Genomic DNA, 24,979 nt, shown 5'->3' on the forward strand with positions numbered 1-24,979 from the left:
ATGGCTTGCTAGTTAGCGGGGTGAGCGCTAATAGCGTTTAAATCGGTGACGTCACTCGCTCTGAGACCTTGAAGTAGTTGTTCCCCTTGCTCTGCAAGAGCTGTGGCTTTTGTGGAGCGATGGGTAACGGTGCTTCGAGGGTGACTGTTGTCAATGTCTGCAGAGGGTCCCTGGTTCGAGCCCAGGTAGGGGCGAGGAGAGGGACGGACGCAAAACTGTTACATGGGAACTAACAAAATGTCCCCAGTTGGTCAAATTTTTGTTCTGGTCCCCACAAGTATAGTTAAACAATCCACACACACACACACACACACACACACACACACACCACACACACACACACACACACACACACACACACACACACACACACACACACACACACACACACACACACACACACACACACACACACACACTCAAAGGAGATGCGTCTGTCATGTAATTTGAAAGCACCGTAAATAACGACTCACACTAAGAGAAAGAGTTGGACCCCTGGAGTGAGAAATACCACAGAACACACATACCGACCGCAAGACACACTGACACACCATCAAACACACACCCTGATCTCTAGACAGTGACACGTGGTGCAGATAAAACACAGACCTGTAGCATTACTCATCTGCTCAGAGTTAAGCACAGTGTGGCAAACACGTGCAGATACACACACGCATACCCACACAAACACACGCTCACACACCACACACACACATCATTGAAACATCTGTCCTCGCTAGTAACACAAATACGTACAAATATATCCTGTCCATGAGTTTACAAGTTTAATGATGAGCTCTTGTTCCAGCTTTCATCACTCTCTCCTTTTCCTCTTCTCCCATCATCTGTTCATCTCTCTCTTCTTCTGTTCCGAAAAGCTTGTTTTATGAAAGCTTCTGGTGAACCTGGCAAACTATCAGAGACACGGCACTGACTGATGTACACATCTTGTGCCAACCGGTGTGAATGCATAATTTGTAAACCTCTATCAACATTCCCACAGAACCTTAGGGCACTAGTCTCACATTAGGGTGTGTGTGTGACACTTGTGTCACATTAGACAATGCCAGTGTGATTTCCTGGCATTAGGTTTGGTGATGACATTTCACTTCCTTATGCTATAAAATACATTTTACCAAGACAAATATGATTCTTCACGTTCTGAATCGGTCAGTCGGGTCTTTATCTACTGTAACATATCATTAACATTATATCCCAAAATGTGGTATTTCGTAATCTAATACATCCAATAATAATTACAGAGCTTAGTTGACAGAGCGGTGCCGCTTTCTCGCACAACTTTTGAGGATTTTGCATGTTGTAGCGGCCTTCTGCAAAGTTGTTTCCGCGGGTCGCAAAAACCAAAAATAAAAAGACTTTGAAAATAAAAATCTTGCGGTATGCACAGTGCTCCGTTGACATTTCACATAGATACACTTGTATTTGTGAAAAGTCTTCTAAAAAGGACAGGACTTTCGCATGAATATGAATAGCGTATACTAAAATACTACATCTCAAAATCGATATCTATCTTACCTCTATATTGTGTCACGTCCTCCAGATATTTGGACAAAATATCTTATTGCGAATGTTTGTCCAGATATTGCAATTGCGATTAGGAATTGTGATTTTCAAACACTTGGGTAAAACTTGGTAATTCCACCAGACATGGTGAAAGATGAGTTCAACGGTGAGCACGTCAGTTAGCCTTTTATTCTCGCACAGAATCCAGCCTAGCTGACGTAATGCTATTTTCCAGATTTTTGACAATTTTTTTGTCACCCTAATTTTGGCCATCCTACAAGTGTTTTTACACTCCAATAACTTTGGAACGGATTATGACAGAGACATGAGGTTTGGACCATTGGTTTTCGTAGAGGAGTATCAACGCCCACTGGTCAAAATATGCATTTTGTATTAGACACCCTACTGAATGTTTTGTTTTGGGAAGTGTTATACCTCTAGTTACAGCACAGAAAGAATGCTCTGTAACAATTGAGTTAGGAGACAGTGCCAAAGTTGATAACGTAACCTATACCAAATATATTTAAACAGAAGTCCATTCACCTTTAGGATTACACTAAATTCTAATTGCTTGGAAGATGTTGAAAGATTTAGATGTGCCATTGGGAAATGTTTTCATATTTCCTCCTCATAATTTAATGAACATGTCAAGGTTTTAGAGTTCAGAACCAGCCGCATTGGTTTGAGTGGCATGTGTTAGCTTAGCTTAGCTTAGTGTGTGTCTGTGTGTGCGTAAATGTGTGTGCGTAAATGTATGTATTTGTTTAGAATGACAATACATGTTAATGTATTCAGAGAGAGATGTTAGGTCACTAACAGACACTAGTCATCATATGACAAACACAGTCACTCCAAAGAGACACAACAACAGCCCATGGACTCGAGACAGATAATGGCAAGCCCCTATTTGACATCACAGAAGTGTTCAGGTCTAGTTAGAAGCCATCAATTGCTCCTCCAATGACTGTTTCATCAGTGGTCAGACATAAAAACTAAAAAGTGATCAAACCACAAAGACATCACACTTTACACCTCACACACACACTGCACCTAATGGCTTTCACACATATCACAGTCCCTCTTGCTCAGTTCTTTCCTTTCCTTCTCCACTCAAAACTCACAGATAACCCACATTAAATAGACATACTCTCTCCCTCGCTCTCTCCCATTCTCTCTCTCGCTCAGTGTCCATCTGTGTGAGATAAGTCAACGTGAAAATGCGTGATATTCCTCTCTTTGTATTCAGATCTCAGTGTACACAGCACTCCATGGCCTCCCTGGTTCAATTTCACAGCCCCAAAAAAATCAAGTGCCGATTCAGACAGGAAACCTGAGTATTGGCATCAGCTGATATTGGACCAATCAGATTAATCACTCTACCACTCATCATCCCTCTTCATCACCATCATCATTCATCACTATGGCAGTCTATTTAGTCAATCAGGTTCTGCACACACATTCTCCAATGGCTACCGTGCACAAGCTATGCGATGGTGTTCCTGGTGACATGATATTGCTGTAACATGTGCTACTCATCATGCATGTCTGTTTTCTGCTTTCCCACCACCCACCTCACCTGCTAGAGCTCTGCTTTTGTTTTGGTCAGGGGGATTTGTACAGCGTACCTTGCTCACTGCCTGTCGTTATGATGCACGAAGGAGCAGAGCCTAATGCCAAGACTAACGTATTGTAATATTTTTCTAATAAATGGTTAAACTAATACATGGTGTTTCCTGTCTGAACCTCCACACTCACAGTCTCTCACACAGATCACACACACATACTGTTGTCTCCATGGTACCACTGAGTGTTCTGGGGTTAAGGGAACTCAAACACACAAACACATGTGAGTGCACGTAAACACACACACACACACGCACGCACGCACGCACGCCACACACACACACACACACACACACACACACACACGCACACACGCACACACACACACACACATTTGCTCTGGTGGGCTAAAGCCAAATGTCTGTAAGTGGACTTCACATCTGCATCCTGTTAAACTCACTAATAAAACACCTCCAAACACAAGACTAGAAACACACACACATTCTCACCTCAACCCTAACTGAAAGTAGTTCCAGGCCGAGGTAAAGACAATTGTTTAGGGATTCACTTAGACTGAGAATAGACCAGATATTTCCTCTCTAACATGACCATATGTTCTTTCTGTGGTTACTATATCTTCTCTGTCTATTCACTGACACATGTGTTGTAATATAAGTCTGGGGCTTGGTGTGTTTTCCGTCTCCATGTTTTGTCTGTTAGTTACATTGGGGTGATGCAGGCTTCTGGGAGAAGTTAACACACCGTGACCAAATATAAATGTGTACAAATGAATCCTGCCATTGCTCTGAACGCAGCGACCATATAAAAGTCAGAGCAGAATGCATAGCTAATTTATGAGTAACTTTTTAAATTTTCTGTATCACACTAGGCGTAACAAATGCACTATCCCACTGAACACTATCAATTCCAGTTCCCAATGTCAAAGATACAGAATTTGCCATTATGCCAACAGCCTGAGGTTAAAGCAGGGGAAGTTTGCACAGATTTCTGTACCACTTTGATTTAGGTCCAGAGATCTAGAAGAAACTCGGTTTTCAGGGGGTCATATATCAAATCCACATACACTCCCACTTAATTTGTTCATCGTCAGACACTCCCACTTTCCCGTTCTCCCCATTGCACCATACATAACTTCAACAATCCAACACACTCGCCCACTGTCACAGTGTGCTCTGGACTCTACACTGAACGGATTACCGGTATCGTTATCGTTCATCATGGATTTGAAACTCTTGGCGGTTATGTCTGTGCTTGCTGTGGCGACATACATTCCTTTCGCACAAGGTAGGCTACTTTGGCTGAGTTTAGCTATTATAGCTGTTATTCGTTATTCAAATAAAGCATTGTGTGGAGGTTTTCTATACCCCCGCGGGGCGGTTCTGTGTGTGTCCGAGGCGCTGCATGTTCTGCGGCTGTTTTAGTGAGACGTGCAGCTGCTGATTTCTGCTAAATTGGTCACTCATAATAATAATAATAATAATAATACGTTGTTCATTCGGTCTGCCTTGTTTACATCATGCTTGAGCTACATCGAATTCGATAATGCATATTATGGTGTGTCCACAAACGCGCTTTGGTGATGAAATGTAACTTCCTTATGTTATAAAATACATGTTACCTATACAAATATGATTATTCATGTTCTGAATAGTTCAGTGGGGTCTTTCTCTAACATTTCATTAACAGTATATCCCAAAAGTCGGATTTCGTAAGCTAATACAACCGTGCAACTTTATTGCAGCCACTTTTTACATGTTGTGGTGGTTGTCTTCAAAGTTGGTTTCACTTGTCGCAAAAATCTAAATTAGCATGACATGAGCTGAACTAAATGTATAAATAAAAAGCTTGCTGTACGCTCAATTCTCCGTTGACATTTTACAGAGATATGCTTGTTTTTGTGGGAGATCTTCAAAAAAGAACAGGAATTACGCATTAATATCAAATGCATATAGTAAAATATGAAAATACTACATGTCATGTCTCAAAATCGATATCTATCTTGCCTCTATATTGTTTTATGACCTGCGGATTCTAGAAAAAAATGACCAATTTAACCTGTTGGGGCTCGGGGGCAGTATTGAGACATTTTGAAAAAAATATGTGCCCATTTTTAACTGCCTCCTACACCAACTCAGAAGCTAGGATATGCATATTATTAACACATTCGGATAGAAAACACTCTGAATTTTCTAAAACAGTTTGAATGGGGTCTGTAAGTATAACAAAACTCATATTGCAGGCAAAAACCTGCAATATGCCAGATATTGCAATTGCGATTATGAATTGGAATTTTCAAAAACTTGGGTGAAAATGTTGTATTCCTTCAGACAAGTGTCAGGGTAGAGAACATCACTTCTAAAATTAGATCATATGAATGAATACATACTGTGCTAACTGAATACACAACCAAATGAAACAAATCATTTCTAACATTGTGATAGGAAGCTTATGATTGTGTAATTATGTCATTTCAATCATTATTATAATTGAAATTTCAAGTCAAAGTGCCTTAAAAACACGTAACACGTAGCCTACCAATTACAAGGTGCAGCCTGTGTCCAAAACATTGGAATATGGTCCAGTTATTTAACGGGACATGTTTCAACTTCACCCTTAATTTTGTTGTATAGTGTTGGGATAGCTACTTGGGAGAAATATGTGCGAGATGGAATCTTGTATCTCCTGTCCAGCTAAGGACCATGTCTTTGGCTATGTGATATGTATTAACCTCTGTGATTTCTGTGGGATGTTTTTCCGTACCTTACACTTGAAAACGCATCGGCAATCAATGCCTGTTTAAGGTAGGTGGTTGGTTGTGGCAGAGGGACATTGATGCTGTCTGACAATTTTTTTTTACCATGCAATCTTCTTAATGTAGGGGATGGTTAATCTTCTTCAAATGATTGAATACATTTGTCTTGTTGCATCTTGTTGTTACCACAAATTACATGCTGACCAGAGCGAGCGTTGCAAAATAAATGTACATACATGTTATTCGGTCATTGCACCCACACTGCTCCCGCACGTCAGCGTGGCCATGCGCTTAAATATAACTATTTGTGATGCTCGATGTGCCTCAAGTCCTGCCTCTCCCATCTCCTCATTGGTTTTTAGGAGCATATACCCACTTAGGTAATTGAAAGATGAACTGAGGTCCACACTCCAGTCGTTTGTGGTAATGCACCTTTTAAAGTTGGTTGCCAACCGCCATATAAAGTCCAAAGGAGAAGAAGAAGCCTGAAGGAGGAGAGATTACTAGAAACAAACTCGGTTTACCCATTTATCTGTGGATTAATTGTCGGAGTAGAGGACCTTGTGCATTTCAGGTTTAATAACAACCCAATGTTTATATCAGAGGAGAAATTAGCTAGAAACAGCAAGCTAGCTAGCTAAATTGCCATACATGTTTAATGCTTTTAGATCTGTCCCCAAATTATTATAGTTGGTTCAGAGTTCGTTTTGATATTTCAACGTGTCTGGTGTGGGTGGACAAAATGAACATGCGCGTGATGGCGCACACAGACACTCGCGCCATGCGCCAATAATAAATGCAATTGCAAAAACTCAAATAACTTTTATCTACACAATTAACATGATTTACCAATTGGTCAAAATATGTATTTTTGATTAGACACCCTAGAATGTATTTGATTTGTAGTGGCCCTAGCACAATAATCTTTTCCTGATCACATGGTGCAATTAATAATAGAATGTCAACTATTTTATGTTATTTATTACATCTAGTTTGAATCATTGAAAGAGTGCTCCAGGTTTAATATGCTTTATTTGGATGATTCATTGGCTAGTTCCACATTCACTTTCAAATAGCATATGAAAATCATTTTTATTTTCAAATAAACTGCTCAAATGAATGGCCCTTTTGAATTTATTTTTGTGTCATATTCCCCATGAGCAGCAATAACAAGTAGCCCACGCATTTATAAAGCATTTATAGTCTACTCGTTGTGTGTAAAGCAACACCACCAGGGCACGACAACTCCAGCAGTGCGTGCATGTGGGTCTTTTTATAAACTAGGTTTCCAGTGAGGATTTCCTACACTGGACCACTAATAATCTGCCAATGGGGGGAAACAACCCTAATAAATGCAATTTCAAAATGGAATGCTTAATGGGGATAGGGGGCAGTATTTGCACGGCCGGATAAAAAACGTACGCGATTTAATCTGGTTATTACTACTGCCCAGAAACTAGAATATGCATATAATTATTGGCTTTGGATAGAAAACACCCTAAAGTTTCTAAAACTGTTTGAATGGTGTCTGTGAGTATAACAGAACTCATATGGCAGGCAAAAACCTGAGAAGATTCCTTACAGGAAGCGCCCTCTCTGACCATTTCTTGGGCTTCTACACTCTCTTTATTGAAAACTGAGGATCTCTGCTGTAACGTGACACTTCCTACGGCTCCCATAGGCTCTCAGAAGGCGGCAAAATGCTGAATGATGTCTTTGCAGGCCCTGGCTGAAAAACAGCAGCGCATTTGGATAATGGTCGATCAGAGAACAATGAGACTGAAGCGCGTGCACGAGGCGACACCATGTTTTTATTTTTTCATCTTTGAACATAAACAGGGTTTCCCGGTCGGAATATTATCGCTTTTTTACGAGAAAAATCGCATAAAAATGGATTTTAAACAGCGGTTGACATGCTTCGAAGTACGGTAATGGAATATTTAGAATTTTTTTGTCACGAAACGCGTCGGGCGCGTCACCCTTCGTCACCCTTCGGATAGTGTCTTGAACGCACGAACAAAACAGAGGATATTTGAACATAACTATGGATTATTTTGAACCAAACCATTTGTTATTGAAGTAGAAGTCCTGGGAGTGCATTCTGACGAAGAACAGCAAAGGTAATCAAATTTTTCTAATAGTAAATCGGAGTTTGGTGAGGGCCAAACTTGGTGGGTGTCAAATTAGCTAGCCCGTGATGGCTGGGCTATCTACTCAGAATATTGCAAAATGTGCTTTTGCCGAAAAGCTATTTTAAAATCGGACATAGCGATTGCATAAAGGAGTTCTGTATCTATAATTCTTAAAATAATTGTTATGTTTTTTGTGAACGTTTATCGTGAGTAATTTAGTAAATTCACCGGAAGTTTGCGGTGGGTATGCTAGTTCTGAACGTCACATGCTAATGTAAAAAGCTGGTTTTTGATATAAATATGAACTTGATTGAACAAAACATGCATGTATTGTATACCATAATGTCCTAGAAGTGTTATCTGATGAAGATCATCAAAGGTTAGTGCTGCATTTAGCTGTGGTTTGGGTTTATGTGACATTATATTCTAGCTTGAAAAATGGGTGTCTGATTATTTCTGGCTGGGTACTCTGCTGACATAATCTAATGTTTTGCTTTCGTTGTAAAGCCTTTTTGAAATCGGACAGTGTGGTTAGATTAACGAGAGTCTTGTCTTTAAAATGGTGTAAAATAGTCATATGTTTGAGAAATTGAAGTAATAGCATTTCTAAGGTATTTGAATAACGCGCCACGGGATTCCACTGGCTGTTGAGTAGGTGGGACGATTTCGTCCCACATACCCTAGAGAGGTTAAAACCAAAACAGTCACTTTACCTTGATGCTTAAAACCTAAATAAATACTGCTCTTAACGTGGTTCTTCAATAATTAGCATAATACTTGTTGGATGCGCATTTGGTGTCCAGGTGATTAGTTACGCCGTGATATTTTCACACATCATTATCTGATCCAGGAAGGCAGAATGTCAGTCAAGTGTTGAACAGCTGTTGTGATAGCGCATGCGATGCATTACAGCCCAAGTGCTGGAAAAAAGGTGTTCTCGAGGAATGTCCGGAATATTTTGGTGTCTCATTCGTTACGCTGGTGAAGACAGTTGTGCCTGGATCCACGTTGGATTTAATATCCCTAGCGAATATTATTATAATGTTTTGTTATTTCTTACATTATTTGCTCAGGACATTTATTACATTATTACCTACAGACGAAAATAACTTTGGGATATTAGATCAGTCAATCAATCAGTCACAAGCATTTCGACCAGAAATTAGATTTCCCTAAATTGTATCCTTTGTTTGAACTCCCCGAGGCAATTCCATTCATTCCGGGGGCTACTCCAAGTCTCCTTCGCAAGAAAAAAGGAACAAGGAGTGGGCTCTTCGTCAGACACAGGAGGCGTGCATACCATCCACCGCTTCCGAGTATATTACTCGTTAATGTTTAGTCCCAGGATAAAAAAGTAGGCAAGTTCAGGGCAAGGATCTCCTTCCAGAGAGACATCAGGGATTGTAACATACTCTGTTTTATGGACTCATGGCTCTCCGGATATACTCTCCCCGCCCATTCGGCCAGAGGGGTTCTCCATCTATCCCGCGGACAGAAAGAAAGAACTCTCCTGGAAAAATGAATGTGGAGGTGTATGTTTCATGCTGACACCGCGACGTCTCTCAAGGAACTACACTGGACTTTGTGCAACCTGGAAACCGCATATCCGGAGACCGCATTTATTGTAGCTGGGAACTTCAATAAAGGAAATCGCTACCAAAGTTTTATCAACACATCGCCTCCCATACTTTTTACACTTTTTTCCCCCAATTGGTAGTTACAGTCTTGCTCCATCGCTGCAACTCCCATACAGACTCAAGAGAGGCGAATGTCAAGTGCCACGCATCCTCTGAAACACGACCCTGCCAAGCCGCACTGTTTCTTGACTCCCTGCTCGCTTAACCCGGAAGCCAGCCGCACCAATGTGTTGGAGTAAACACCGTACAACTGCTGACCGTGTCAGCGTGCATGCGCCCAGCCCGACACAGGAATCGCTAGAGCGCAATGGGACAAGGACATCTCGGCCGGCCAAACCCTCCCCTAACCTGGATGACACTGGGACAGTTGTGCGCCTCTTCATGGGTCTCCCGGTTGTGGCCGGCTGCGACACAGGCCAGAAATGAACCAGGTCTGTAGTGATGCCTCATGCATTGCGATGCAGTGCCTTAGAACGCTGCGCCACTCGGGAGGCCCTCATCAACAATTCTTGACCATTGCTACTCCCCCTTTCGGGATGGCTACAAGGCCCTCCCCCGTTACCCATTCAGCAAATCAGATCACGCCTCCGTTCTGCTCCTCCCTTCGTATAGGAAAAAAACCTGACCAGGAAGTACCCGAGGTAAGGACTATTCAACGTTGGTCTGACCAATCGAAATCTATGACAGGTTCCTGGTTGCCTCTGAGAATAAAATGTACGTATACACTGCCTCGGTGACTGAGTTCATTTAGAAAGTGCATAGAGGATGTTGTTCCCACTGTGATTATTATAACTTATCCTAACAGAAAACAATGGATAGATGGCAACATTCTCACAAAAAGGAATGAGCGAACTACAGCAAGTTGACTGGGAACATGGACGAGTACAAACAGTCCAGCTATGCCCTCCGTAAGGCAATCGAACAGGCAAAACGTCAGTAGAGAGACAGTGGAGTAACAATTCAAAAGCTCAGACATGAGTAATATGTGGCAGGGATTCCAGACAATAACAGATTCTAAACGTCGCGGACACTGATGCCTTGCTCCCAGACAAGCTAAACACCTTCAACCATTTTGAGGAAAACACAGTACCTCCGAAGCAGTCCACTGCCGCTCACAAGGCCTGTGAGCTTTCGTTCTCCGTGGCCAACCTGAGTAAGATATTTAAGCGTGTTAACCCTCGCAAGGCTGCCGGCCCAGATGACATCCCTGGCTGCGTCCTCAGATCATGTGCAGACCAGCTGGCTGGAGTGTTTACGGACATATTCTATCTGTCCCTATCCCAGTCAGTTGTCCCAACTTGCTTCAAGATGTCCACCATTGCTCCTGTACCCAAGAAAGCGAAGGTAATTGAACTAAATGTCTGTCATCATGAAGTGCTTTGAGAGGCTAGGTAAGGCTCATATCACCTCCACCTTACACAATACCCTAGACCCACTACAATCTGCATACCGCCTCAACAGATCCATGGATGACTCAATCGCCATCGCACTGCACACTGTCCTATACCATCTGGACAAGAGGAATACCGATGTAAGAATGCTGTTCATTGACTACAGCTTAACCTTCTCCATAGTGCCTTTCAAGCTCATCACTAAGCTCGGGGCCCTGGGTCTGAGCCCGCCCTGTGCAACTGGGTCCTGAACTTCCTGACGGGCCGACCCCAGGTGGTGAAGGTATGCAACAACACCTTCTCTATGTTGATCCTCAACACGTGCTCAGGCCCCTCTTGTACACCCTGTTCACCCATGACTGCATGGCCATGCACGTCTCCAACTCATTCAAGCTTGCAGACGACACAACAGTGGTAGGCCTGATTACCAACAATGGCGAGACAGCCTACAGGGCCGCAGTGGAGATGGTAAAAATCAGCAAATTCCTCAGTTCAACAGTGCAGTAATACCTAACAATACACACAAATCCAAAAAAGAAAAAGAAAATAATGAAAAAATATTGAAATTTTAGAACAAGTAATGTCAGAGTCCAGAATATATATACACTGAATGTACTAAACATTAGGAACACTTCTCTTTCCTTGACAGAGACTGACCAACTGAATCCAGGTGAAAGCTATGATCCCTTATTGATGTCACCTGATAAATCCACTTCAATCAGTGTAGATAGAGGTTAAAGAAGGATGTTTAAGCCTTGAGACAATTGAGACATGGATTGTGTATGTGTGTCATTCAGAGTGTAAATGGGCAAGACAAAATATTTAAGTGCCTTTGAACGGGGTATAGTAGTAGGTGCCCGGCGTACCAGTTTGAGTGTGCCAAGAACTGCAACGCTGCTGGGTTTTTCACGCTCAACAGTTTCCTGTGTGTATCAAGAATGGTCCACCACCCGAAGGACATCCAGCCAACTTGACACAACTGTGGGAAGCATTGGAGTCAACATGGGCCAGCATCCCTGTTCAACACTTTCGACACCTTGTAGAGTTAACGCCCCAACTAATTGAGGCTGTACATAACTACCTCAACTACTCCAGTATCCCTGCACACAGTACATTTGGTCCTGGCACTGACAATATATATATACAGTGCATTCAGAAAGTATTCAGGTCCCTTGACTTTTCCACATTTTGTTACATTACAGCCTTATTCTTACAGCCTTATTCTAAAATGGATTAAATTGTTTTTCCACCCCCACATCAATCTACACACAATAGCCCATAATGACAAAACAAAAACAGGTTTGTAGAAATGTTTGCCCGCCCCCCCAAAAAAACGTACAAAAAACGAAATTACATAAGTATTCAGACCCTTTACTCAGTACTTTTTTGAAGCACCTTTGGCAGCGATTACAGCCTCGAGTCTTCTTGGGTATGACGCTACAAGCTTGGCACATCTGTATTTGGCTAGTGTCTCCCATTCTTCTCTGCAGATCCTCTCAAGCTCTGTCAGGTTGGATGGGAAGCGTCGCTGCACAGCTATTTTCAGATCTCTCCAGAGATATTTGATCGGGTTCAAGTCCAGTTTCTAGCTGGGCCACTCAAGGACATTCAGAGACTTGTCCCCGAAGCCACTCCTGCGTTGTCTTGGCTGTGTGCTTAGGGTCATTGTCCTGTTGGTAGGTGAACCTTCACCCCAGTCTGAAGTCCTGAGCGCTCTGGAGCAGGTTTTCATCAAGGATCTCTCTGTACTTTGCTCCATTCATCTTTCCCTCAATCCTGACTAGTCTCCCAGTCCCTGCCGCTGAAAAACATCCCCACAGCATGATGCTGCACCACCATGCTTCACCGTAGAGATGGTGCCAAGTTTCCTCCAGACGTGAATCTTGGTATTCAGGCCAAAGAGTTCAATCTTGGTTTCATCAGATCAGAGAGTCTTGTTTTGGATGGTCTGAGAGACCTTTAGGTGCCTTTTGGCAAGCTCCAAGCGGGCTGTCTTTTGCTGATGAGTGGCATCCATCTGGTTGGTAGAGTGCTGCAAAGATGGTTGTCCTTCTGGAAGGTTCTCCCATCTCCACAGAGGAACTCTGGAGCACTGTCAGAGTGACCATTGGGTTCTTGGTCACCTCCCTGACCAAGGCCCTACTCCCCCGATTGCTCAGTTTGGCCGGGCTGCCAGCTCTAGGAAGAGCCTTGATAGTTCCAAACTTCTCCCATTTAAGAATAATGGAGGCCGTTGTGTTCTTGGGGACCATCAATGCTGCAGAAATGTTTTTGTACCCTTCCCCAGATCTGTGTCTCTGAGCTCTACGGACAATTCCTTTGACCTCATGCCTTGGATTTTGCTCTGACATGCACTGCCAACTGTGGGACCTTATATAGACAGGTGTGTGACTTTACAAATCAATTCTAATCTATTGAATTCACCACAGGTGGACTCCAATCAAGTTGTGGAAACATCAAGGATAATCAATGGAAACAGGATGCACCTGAGCTCAATTTCGAGTCTCATAGCAAAGGGTCTGTATACTTGTGTAAATAAGGTATCTGTTTTTTATGTTTAATAAATGTGCAAACATTTCTAAAAACCTGTTTTTGCTTTGTCATTTTGGGGTGTTGTGTGTAGATTGATGAGGATTTTATAAATGTTTTTATAATTTTTTTAATAAGGCTGTAACTTAACAAAATGTGGAAAAAGTCAAGGGGTCTGAATACTTTCCAAATGGTCTGTAGCTTACATTCTCCTGTTTCTTTTCTTCCTTTCTTATTTCTTAATCGATCACAGAAAGTTGTCACCTTGGCTGGAGGTGGCAATTGTGGACAACAAAACTATGACCGGTCCAAGTTGTTACAACAAACACTCTCTGTCTCTAGCCATTACTGGGCAGTTTCCACATAGGCACCACCAGTCAGTGTTCGTGCGAGACTGCCCAGCTTCATCAGCAGCTACATCTTCGGCAGCAGCCGCAGCTGCTTGATTCCCCAGATATTCCTCTCGTCGTCATCTTATTTACTCCTCAGTGTATTCTGGTTCATATACGGTTGGATATTATCATTCAACAACACTTGATTAAAGTTATAATCATAGGGGGGGTCATCGTTTGCTGCTGCCATTCTACACAATATAGGTGCTCTGACAGTAGTAATGATAGAAGCTTACTGACTCACACAGAACTACAGTTTCATGGCAGTTTAACTATGAAACGGCCACAATTTCTATTCCCAGTGTTCAGGGATGGGGCAAGCGGAGACCAGAAAATCAACCTCACTCCTTCCTAAAGCTCGTTGTAGTCACTGAGGGTAAAATCTGGAAAATATCTATACCTAGCTTTTGTTCTTCAGAACTCATTTTTAAGCTGTTTTCACAGACCTACATGTTCGTAACGTGATCTGGACAACGATTTTGAGGTAAAAAATGTCCAGAACGTTCCTTTAACAAATAGTGTTGCAGGGTATACCGAAACTTCTGTAGTTTTTCGATACTAGAACATGTAAAACAGGCATCCCGAGGGGCGCAGTGGTCTAAGGCACTTTGTCGCAGTGCTAGCTGTTCCACTAGAGATCCTGGTTTGAGTCCAGGCTCTATCGCAGCCGGCCACGACGGGTAGACCCATGGGGCAGTGCACAATTGTCCCAGCATCGTCTGGGAAAAGGGAGTGTTTGGCGGAGAGGGATGTCCTTGTCCCAACGCGCACTAGCAACTCCTGTGGCAGGCTGGGCACAATGCACACTGACACGGTCACCAAGTGTACGGTGTTTCCTCCTACACATTGGTGCAGCTGGCTTCCGGGTTAAGCGGGCCTTGTGTCAAGAAGCAGTTTGGCTCGACCTGGTTGCGTTTCGGAGAAACAACAACCTTCGCCTCTCCCGGAGTTGCAGCGATGAGACAAGACTGTAACTACCAATTGGATACCATGAAATTGGGTAAAAAAAATAACATGTAAAACGGTAGAAAGTAACAAATCTTTGTTACTTTCTATGCCAAATGTGTCTCACGGATCAAGTTTATCAGCGCAGCCTATGTCCCTCTTATAGCGCGAGCGCACCGTGCATGCTCCACTTAGCCTGCACTGGGTTTCTGTGCTGCATCATGTTAGCACCCCACCTGTACAGAAGTTAACACAATTGAATGTGACACAGCATGTAGAAATGTTTAAACTGTTAATTACAGTTTGCAAAAAAAAATCCATACAGGCTAGAACACTACATTGCAAGAAGATACCGGTAGCTTCCAGCTTGGTTTGCTAATATTCTTGTATTACCTTACAGCTGAAGCCAACATCAATTCACTACCCTAGTACTTTGTTTGTGATAATACGCAAAATATGCTGATTTCAAACTGATTGCCACCAAGACTTAATCGGTCTTGCTCTCACATCTATCCCAAAGATGATCTATTGCTTCAGCGAACCCCTCTTGAATGACATCATTACTGGTTAAAGAGACAGCAAACACTTTTATAAAATATTCTACTTCTATGCAAATGTTGTTGATCATTATAATAAAATAAGTCCCAAATGGAAAGGAAACACATTGTTTGTCATCTGTAGCCCTATGAAATCAGCCAAAATAAGCTCAATAACTCAATGCATGCACACACTCCTATTGATTATAGTATTACCTGTATTGTGAATAGGCCTAGGCTACATCTTGATTTACCTAGTTTATCATAGAGATTTACTATTCTAATAAATGCTTACCATTGTTATTATGCAGTTAGATTGGTAAAATCAAAGTCAAATTGACAATGTAAAACAATTATAATGTGTCACGTCCTGACCAGTAAAAGGGATTATTTGTTATTGTAGTTTGGTCATGGCGTGGCAGGGGGTGTTTGTTTTGTGTGTTTCGGGGTTTTTGGTTTATGTTCTAAGTTATCTATTTCTATGTGTTTATCTAGCTTTTCTATTTCTATGTTAGTTTTGTCAATGACCTCCAATTAGAGGCAGCTGGTTGTTGTTGTCTCTAATTGGAGGCCATATTTAGTTGTGTTTGTTTTCACTTGTGTTTGTGGGTGGTTGTTTCCAGTATCGTCTGTGCACCTTATTGGACTGTTTTCGTCGTTTGTTTTGTTTAAGTGTTTTTTCCTTTAATAAATAAGAAGATGAGCACTTTACCCGCTGCATTTTGGTCCGCTCCTTACGACGCCCGTTACATAATGTAATGATATTGAACTCAAATGATGCCCAACGATTAACCAGAGCAGTAGCTGAGTTTAAAGGCTTCCAAACTTGCAGTGAGCACAAGACAAAACAGACCAAGGACATGGCAAATACTCAACCATTAAAGGTTTGAGACTTGCTGCCACTCCAATCTGTCCCCTGTAAACATTTAATTGTGGGGACACTACTACCACTTATCAGTTAAATTGGTACAGCACTCTCACTCACGGTTGCAACAAATTGAGCCTCTTACAAGGCACATCTCAAAATATGTTAATGAGCCAGAAACAACAATACCGTGTCACCAGTAGTGGTTAAAAGGTTTTTGGAGCTCCAAAAATACTGTAGGGTACTGTATTCAATTTACTATAAAGAAATAATACTTTGCTTTTAGTTTTATTGTATAATGCTGTAAAATGCAGTGCAATATATAGCATAAATTCTGTAAAACACATTTAAGATATTTTACAGTGCATTCTACAGTGTTTTACTGTTGAAATTACTGAAAAGTCTTACAGTGTAGGATAATATCATTGTTGTTCCTGTTCTACTTGACAGTGGGGGCCTTGCTCCTCTCTGACAGTATTTTTCACTTGGCCTTGTGTTCTCTCCTGGTTTCTGACAAAATGAGGTGGTGTTTTCATGTTCTCCACTTATCTCTTAATGATACTGTATATTATATTCATGTTCTCTGTTCTACCCCCTCTTCAGCTAAGCCCATCAGTATGATGGAGAGGTGCTGGTGTCGTTCTACAGTTAACACCGTCCCCCAGCGCAACATCCGAGAACTGAAGTTCCTACACACACCCAACTGCCCCTTCCAAGTGATGTGAGTACCTCGCCAATACAAACATGCACAGGTTATAGGCAAGATCATGCACTGAAAGGGGTGACAGGTCTCTCCTTCTGGTCGGACTTTTCACACCATCAATCTCATGGAGCTGACAGCCAGTGAAAGGAGCTCCTAAGGCGCACACGCACGCACGCATGCACACACACACACAGACATACACACACTCTCGCTCTCTCTCTCTTTCTCGCTCTTCTCTCTCTCTCTCTCACACACACACACTCTCTCACACGCTCTCTCTCGCTCTCCCTCTCTTCTCTCTCACACACAAATACACACACACACACACACACACACACAGGTTACGGGCAAGCTCATGCACACACACTCCCAGGACCTTTGAAAGTGGTGACATGTCTCTCCTTCTTTTTTGGACATTTCACACCATCAATCCCATGGAGCTGACGGCCAGTGAACGGCGCCCCTGAAGCACACACACACACACACACACACACACACACACACACACACACACACACACACACACACACACACACACACACACACACACACACACACACACACACACACACACACACACACACACACAAACTCACAAACACACTTCTGATGCCCTTCTCATTGTCCATTCTGTAAGCCATGCACACATAATTAGACACATCCATAGGAAGCGTATCGTGAAAAATAGTGTGTGTGAGGGGGTTGGGAATTGGATGCAGTTTTGTTTTCAACAGGGAAACATTAATAGCAGCTCTAAATAATTGGCCTGTCTTTCCTCTTACTCCTAACTGATAGGGTCTGATACTGCTCAACATTATGAGATCGGTGTGTGTGTGTGTCCGTGCGTGTGTGTGTGGAGAGAGGTGGTGTGTGTATGTTAAGTAATAATAGATGAGAGCTTGGTGTGCTTCATTGTGATTTTAGCACAGCTGTGATGTGGTTATTGGTACAAAGCGCTAACATAGACTGTATACTAACAGGCTAAATATGTTATGTTTATAACATGTGTATTACTTACTTCAAGTACTGACCCCCCACATAGAGACATGTGATCTAACCCATGACCCGTCTGCAAATAGGTTAGGGTTATTCTGGACTAAGCCAATAGCTACATGGTTAGGGTTATTCCATCAAAAGGCAAAATGGTATGGATCATGGATCCCTCTCCTCACCAATCTTCAACTGTCTATCATTAAAACCAACACAGCTAAATGCTTAAACCTTTCCAGGCATTCCAATCTGTGACACTTTTAAATCTCCACTTCTCTAATGTGTGTATTTGCAGATAATTTGGCTACATCTGAAACATATCACCTGCAAGGGGACTATTTAACATGCCAGCAACATACGACCCTGCAACTAACTGCTGGCTTGCCACTGAAGATAAGCAGTGTCGGTCCTGGTTGGTCCCTGGATGTGAGACCAGATGTTGCTGATAGTGATGTTGGAGGGCCAGTAGGAGGCATTCTTACCTCTGGTGTAAAAACATATCCCAGGGCTGTGATTGGGGACATTGCCCTTTGTAGGGTCTCATCTTTTGGATGAGATGTTAAGCTGGTGTCCTGACTCTCTGTGGTCACTAAAATATCCAATGGTACTTATTGTAAGAGTAGGAATGTTAACCCTGGTGTCCTGGCTAAATTCCCAATCCCAGCTTCCAATTGCCTCATTCATCCCCCCTCCTCTTCCATGTAACTATTCCCTGGGCCATTACCGTAAATGAGAATGTGTTCTTAGTCAGCTTTACTGGAAAAATGGAAACTGGGCTGGGGATGAGGAATGAACAAGTTGATAGCTTTATGAGTGACAGACAGAAGTGACTAGATCTCTTAATCCAAGCAGCCAAATGCACAGTTGTCAACCGGACAAGATGGTGGTCATTACATCTACTAGCCTGGGGCAGATCTCAAGGTGATAACAGTATGATTATAGTGGGTGAGGATAGCAGTTAGTGGCACATATAACAGCAAAAGCAGCACAGCTTTAGCCTGTAAATATACAGAGAGAATGTAGAGTTCAGGAAAGTTATGTAACACTTGTGTCAAGCTTGCAGTAGTGGGTGTGGAGTCAGGCGCAGGAAACAGGAATAGTTGCTAACGGGCTTTTAATGAATTGCACCGTAAAAGAAAAGTACACCCACGAAAACACAACTGGGTGTGATCCAACAAACACAAGGATCCGATAACACGTACCACTGCATAAACAACAGTCGACAACAGAAAATAAGCCCGCACACAGAACAGGTGGGGAAACGGGCTTAAATACTAAACTAAACACTAATCATACACAGGTGCAAACAATCAAGACAAAACCAACAGAAAAGGGAAAAAGGGATCGGTGGCAGCTAGTAGGCCGGTGACAACGACCGCCGAGCGCCACCCGAACAGGGAGAGGAGTCACCCTCGGCAGGAGTCGTGACAGTACCCCCCCCCCCCCGACGCGCGGCTCCCGCAGCGCGCCGACACTGGCCTCGGGGACGACCCGGAGGGCGAGGCGCAGGGCGATCCGGGTGGAGACGATGGAAATCCCTCAATAGTGTTGGGTCCAGTATGTCCCCCACCGGCACCCAGCACCTCTCCTCCGGACCGTACCCCTCCCAGTCCACGAGGTACTGCAGGCCCCTCACCCGGCGTCTAGAGTCCAGAATGGCACGTACTGTATACGCCGGGGGCCCCTCGATGTCCAGAGGGGGCGGAGGGACCTCTGGCACCTCACCGTCTTGTAAGGGACCAGCTACCACCGGCCTGAGGAGAGACACATGAAACGAGGGGTTAATACGATAATACGAAGGAAGTTGTAATCGGTAACACACCTCGTTTATCCTCCTCAGGACTTTGAAGGTCCCTACACGCTGCGGACCCAGCTTCCGGCAGGGCAGGCGAAGGGGCAGGTTTCGGGTCAAGAGCCAGACCCTGTCCCCTGGTTGGAATACGGGGGCCTCACTGTGGTGGCGGTCAGCGCTCCTCTTCTGTCGTCCCCCTGCTTCTTTAAGGGCCTCCTGGACAGCCCTCCAGGTCTCCTTGGAGCGCTGCACCCAATCCTCCACCGCAGGAGCCTCGGTCTGGCTCTGATGCCATGGTGCCAGGACCGGCTGGTAGCCCAACACACACTGAAATGGTGAAATGTTAGTGGAGGAGTGGCGGAGTGAGTTTTGGGCCAGTTCGGCCCAAGGTATGTACCTGGACCACTCCCCTGGCCGGTCCTGGCAGTACGACCGCAAAAACCTACCCACCTCCTGGTTAACTCTCTCCACCTGCCCATTGCTCTCTGGGTGATAACCGGAGGTCAAGCTGACCGAGACCCCCAGGCGCTCCATAAATGCCCTCCATACACGGGACGTGAACTGGGGACCCCGATCAGAAACGATGTCCTCCTGCACCCCGTAGTGCCGGAAAACATGGGTGAATAGAGCTTCCGTAGTCTGTAGGGCCGTAGGGAGACCGGGCAATGAGAGGAGACGGCAGGACTTAGAAAACCGATCCACAACTACCAGGACCGTGGTATTCCCCTGAGACGGGGGAAGATCGGTGAGAAAGTCCACCGACAGGTGGGACCACGGCCTCTGTGTAACGGGGAGGGGTTGTAACTTCCCTCTAGGGAGGTGCCTAGGAGCCTTACTCTGGGCGCACACCGAACAGGAAGAGACATAAAACCTCACGTCCTTAGCCAAGGTGGGCCACCAGTACTTCCCCTTAAGGCCTATCACTGATCCTCAGTATCATAAAGACGGGACAGTGCGTCGGCCTTCATGTTCATGGAACCTGGTCGATATGAAATAGTGAACTGGAACCGGGTGAAGAACATGGCCCACCGTGCCTGACGCGGGTTCAGTCTCCTAGCTGCCCGGATATACTCCAGGTTCCGGTGGTCAGTCCAGATGAGAAAAGGGTGTCTAGCCCCCTCAAGCCAGTGTCTCCACACGGTCAAAGCCCTGACCACAGCCAACAGCTCCCGGTCCCCCACATCATAGTTACGCTCCGCCGGACTGAGCTTCCTAGAAGGCACAGGGGCGGAGTTTTGGGGGCGTACCCGAGCGCTGAGATAGCACGGCACCCACCCCAGCCTCGGACGCGTCCACCTCCACTATGAATGGTAAAGAAGGGTCCGGGTGCGCCAACACAGGTGCATCAGTGAACAGTGCCTTCAACTGGGTGAAAGCCCTGTCCGCCTCTGTCGACCAACGCAAACGCACCGGTCCCCCCTTCAGCAGTGAGGTAATGGGATCCGCTACCTGGCCAAAACCCGGAAAAACCTCCGGTAGTAATTGGCAAAACCCAAAAACCGCTGCACTTCCTTCACCGTGGCTGGAGTCGGCCAATTACGCACGGCCTTAATGCGGTCACACTCTATCACCACCTCCGAGGTGGAAATGCGATAACCCAGGAAGGAGACGGCTCGTTTGGAGAACTCACACTTCTCAGCCTTGACATATAGGTCATGCTCCAGCAACCTCCCAAGCACCCTGCGCACCAGGGACACATGCTCGGCGCGGGTGGTGGAGTAAATCAGGATGTCATCGATATACACTATCACGCCCTGCCCATGCAGGTCCCTGAGAATCTCGTCTACAAAGGATTGAAAGACGGCTGGAGCATTCTTTAACCCATACGGCATGACGAGGTACTCATAGTGGCCCGATGTGGTACTAAATGCGGTTTTCCACTCATCTCCCTCCCGAATACGCACCAGATTATACGCGCTCCTGAGATCCAGTTTCGTGAAAAAACGCGCTCCGTGAAATGATTCCACCGCCGTAGCGATGAGAGGTAGTGGGTAACTAAACCCCCCTTTTTCTTCACGAAAAAGAAACTCGAGGAGACGGGTGAGATGGAGGGCCGAATGAACCCCTGTCTCAGAGATTCCGTGACATATGTCTCCATAGCCAACGTCTCCTCCTGAGACAAGGGGTACACGTGACTGTTGGGAAGCGCAGCGTTTGCCAGGAGGTTTATCACACAATCCCCCTGTCGATGGGATGGTAATTCAGTCGCCTTCTTCTTACAGAAGGCGAGAGCCAAATCGGCATACTCAGGGGGAATGCGCACAGTGGAAACTTGGTCTGGACTCTCCACCGACGTGGCACCGATGGAAACTCCCAGACACCTACCCGAACACTCCTCTGACCACCCCTGGAGAACCCCCTGTTTTCACAAAATCTTGGGATTGTGACTGGCCAGCCAAGGCACTCCCAGCACCACTGGAAACGCAGGCGAATCGATAAGGAAAAAACTAATTCGCTCCTTATGATTCCCCTGCGTTACCATGTCCAGCGGCACCGTAGTCTCCCTGACCAGCCCTGACCCTAATGGCCGGCTATCTAGGGAGTGCACGGGAAAGGGGGAATCTAACGGTACTAACGGAACTCCCAGCTTAAGGGTGAGTCCGCGATCCATAAAGTTCCCCGCTGCGCCTGAATCGACTAGCGCCCTATGCTGGGAACAAGGGAAAAAACAAGAAAAGAAATTAAAACAAACATATGACCAACAGAGGGTTCTGGGTGAGTTTGGTGCTGACTCACCTGGGGTGAACGAGGAGTGTTCTGCCTGCCTTCTCGACTCCCAGAGGGACCCCCCCAGCACCGGTCGACCGTGTGTCCTCGGCGACCACAATTGGTGCAGGAGGAGCGCCCTCCTCCGGTTCCCTTTGATGCAGCCACTCCCAGCTCCATGGGAATGGGCGCAGGAGGGCTAGGAGGTGGAACTGACAGGACCCCCTCTGAACGCCCGCGGGCAGCCAGCAGATTGTCCAGTCGGATTGACATATCAATCAGTTCATCCAAGGAGAGTGTTTTGTCCCGACACGCTAGCTCCTTGCGGACGTCCTCCCGGAGACTGCACCGGAAATGATCCATTAGGGCCCTGTCGTTCCACCCGGCCCCTGCAGCCTAGGTCCGGAACTCCAGAGCGAAGTCTTGCGCGTTCCTCGTCTCCTGCCTGAGATGGAACAGTCGCTCACCCGCCGCCCGGCCTTCTGGAGGGTGATCGAATACGGCCTGGAAACGGCGGGTGAACTCAGGGTAATTCTCCCTTGCTGAGTTGGGGATGTTCCAGACCGCGTTGGCCCATTCCAATGCTCGCCCCGTTAGGCAGGAGACGAGGAGGCTGACACTCTCCTCTCCCGAGGGAGTCGGTCTCACGGTAGCCAGGTATAAGTCAATCTGCAGCAGAAACCCCTGGCACCCCGCTGCTCCTCCGACATACTCCCACGGGAGCGCAACACGCAATGCTCCAGAACCTGACGTAGGAGGGAGCGGAGTAGGTTGACTAATCTGGTGAGTCGGAGGCGAAGAGAGGAGACCACTCCTCTCCCATCCATCCATCCTCTCCATCATTTGGTCCATCGCCGACCCGATTCGATGGAGCACGTGGTGTGGTGGAGGACCCGTTCCTCCATAGACGGGAGAGGGGTGGTGGCTGCTCCTGCTGACTCCATACTTGCCGGGTGCGGGCTTCTGTCAAGCTTGCAGTAGTGGGTGTGGAGTCAGGCGCAGGAAACAGGAGTAGTTGCTAACGGGCTTTTAACCTCTATGGGCTAGGCGGGACGAATTCGTCCCACCTACGTAACAGCCAGTTGAATCCTGTGGCGTGGATTTTCAAATACCTTAAAAATCCTATTACTTCCATTTCTCAAACATATGACTATTTTACAGCTATTCAAAGACAAGACTCTCGTTAATCTAACCACACTGTCCGATTTCAAAAAGGCTTTACAACGAAAGCAAAACATTAGATTGTCAGCAGAGTACCAAGCCAGAAATAATCAGACACCCATTTTTCAAGCTAGCATATAATGTCACAAAAACCCAGAAGACAGCTAAATGCAGCACTAACCTTTGATGATCTTCATCAGATGACACACCTAGGACATTATGTTATACAATACATGCATGTTTTGTTCAATCAAGTTCATATTTATATCAAAAAACAGCTTTTTACATTAGCATGTGACGTTCAGAACTAGCATACCCCCCGCAAACTTCCGGCGAATTTACTAACAATTTACTAAATTACTCACGATAAACGTTCACAAAAAGCATAACAATTATTTTAAGAATTATAGATACATTACTCCTCTATGCACTCGATATGTCCGATTTTAAAACAGCTTTTCGGTGAAAGCACATTTTGCAATATTCTAAGTACATAGCCCGGCATCACAGGGCTAGCTATTTAGACACCCAGCAGGTTTAGCACTCACCAATATCAGATTTACTATAAGAAAAATGGTCTTACCTTTCCTGTTCTTCGTCAGAATGCACTCCCAGGACTTCTACTTCAATAACAAATGTAGGTTTGGTCCAAAATAATCCATAGTTATGTTCCAACAGCGACGTTTTGTTCGTGCGTCCCAGACACTATCCCAATGGTAAATAACGGTCGCGCACACGGCGCATTTCGTGACAAAATATTTCTAAATATTTCATTACCGTACTTCGAAGCATGTCAACCGCTGTTTAAAATCAATTTCTATGCAATTTTTCTCGTAAAAAAGTGATAATATTCCGACCGGGAATCTGCAATTAGATAAACAGCCGAAGGAAAATATATCACTGGGTCGAATCGGGCACGCGCCTAATTCCATTGTCCTCTGATGGGCCACTTGGCAAAAGCGATTATGTGTTTCAGCCTGAGGCTGCCTCGTCATCGTTCAGGTTTTTCCCGGGCTCTGAGAGCCTATTGGAGCCCTAGGAAATGTCACGTTACAGCTAAGATCCTGACTCTTCAATAAACAGAAGCAAGAACAACAACACCTTGTCAGACAGGCCACTTCCAGCATGAAACCTTCTCAGGTTTTTGCCTGCCAAATGAGTTCTGTTATACTCACAGACACCATTCAAACAGTTTTAGAAACTTTAGGGTGTTTTCTATCGATATGTAATAAGTATATGCATATTCTAGTTACTGGGTAGGAGTGGTAACCAGATTAAATCGGGTACGTTTTTTATCCGGCGGTGTAAATACTGCCCCCTAGCCCTAACAGGTTAATGAA

General features: G+C 44.9%; 1 protein-coding gene across 1 annotated transcript in view; it reads left to right on the forward strand.

Moving 5' to 3' along the window:
* Window positions 1–4,220: 4,220 nt before the first annotated feature.
* Window positions 4,221–24,979, forward strand: part of cxcl12a (chemokine (C-X-C motif) ligand 12a (stromal cell-derived factor 1)) — a 41,424-nt gene continuing 20,665 nt past the window's right edge. Inside the window, exons 1-2 of the mRNA XM_014154372.3 lie at window positions 4,221–4,392; window positions 16,891–17,008. Of these exons, the coding sequence (XP_014009847.1) occupies window positions 4,326–4,392; window positions 16,891–17,008 (185 nt within the window). The 5' untranslated portion in view covers window positions 4,221–4,325. The remainder of the gene's footprint in view (window positions 4,393–16,890; window positions 17,009–24,979) is intronic.

The sequence above is a fragment of the Salmo salar genome, chromosome 18, assembly GCF_965601325.2.
Source record: "Salmo salar chromosome 18, fSalSal1, whole genome shotgun sequence".
NCBI lineage: Eukaryota > Metazoa > Chordata > Actinopteri > Salmoniformes > Salmonidae > Salmo > Salmo salar.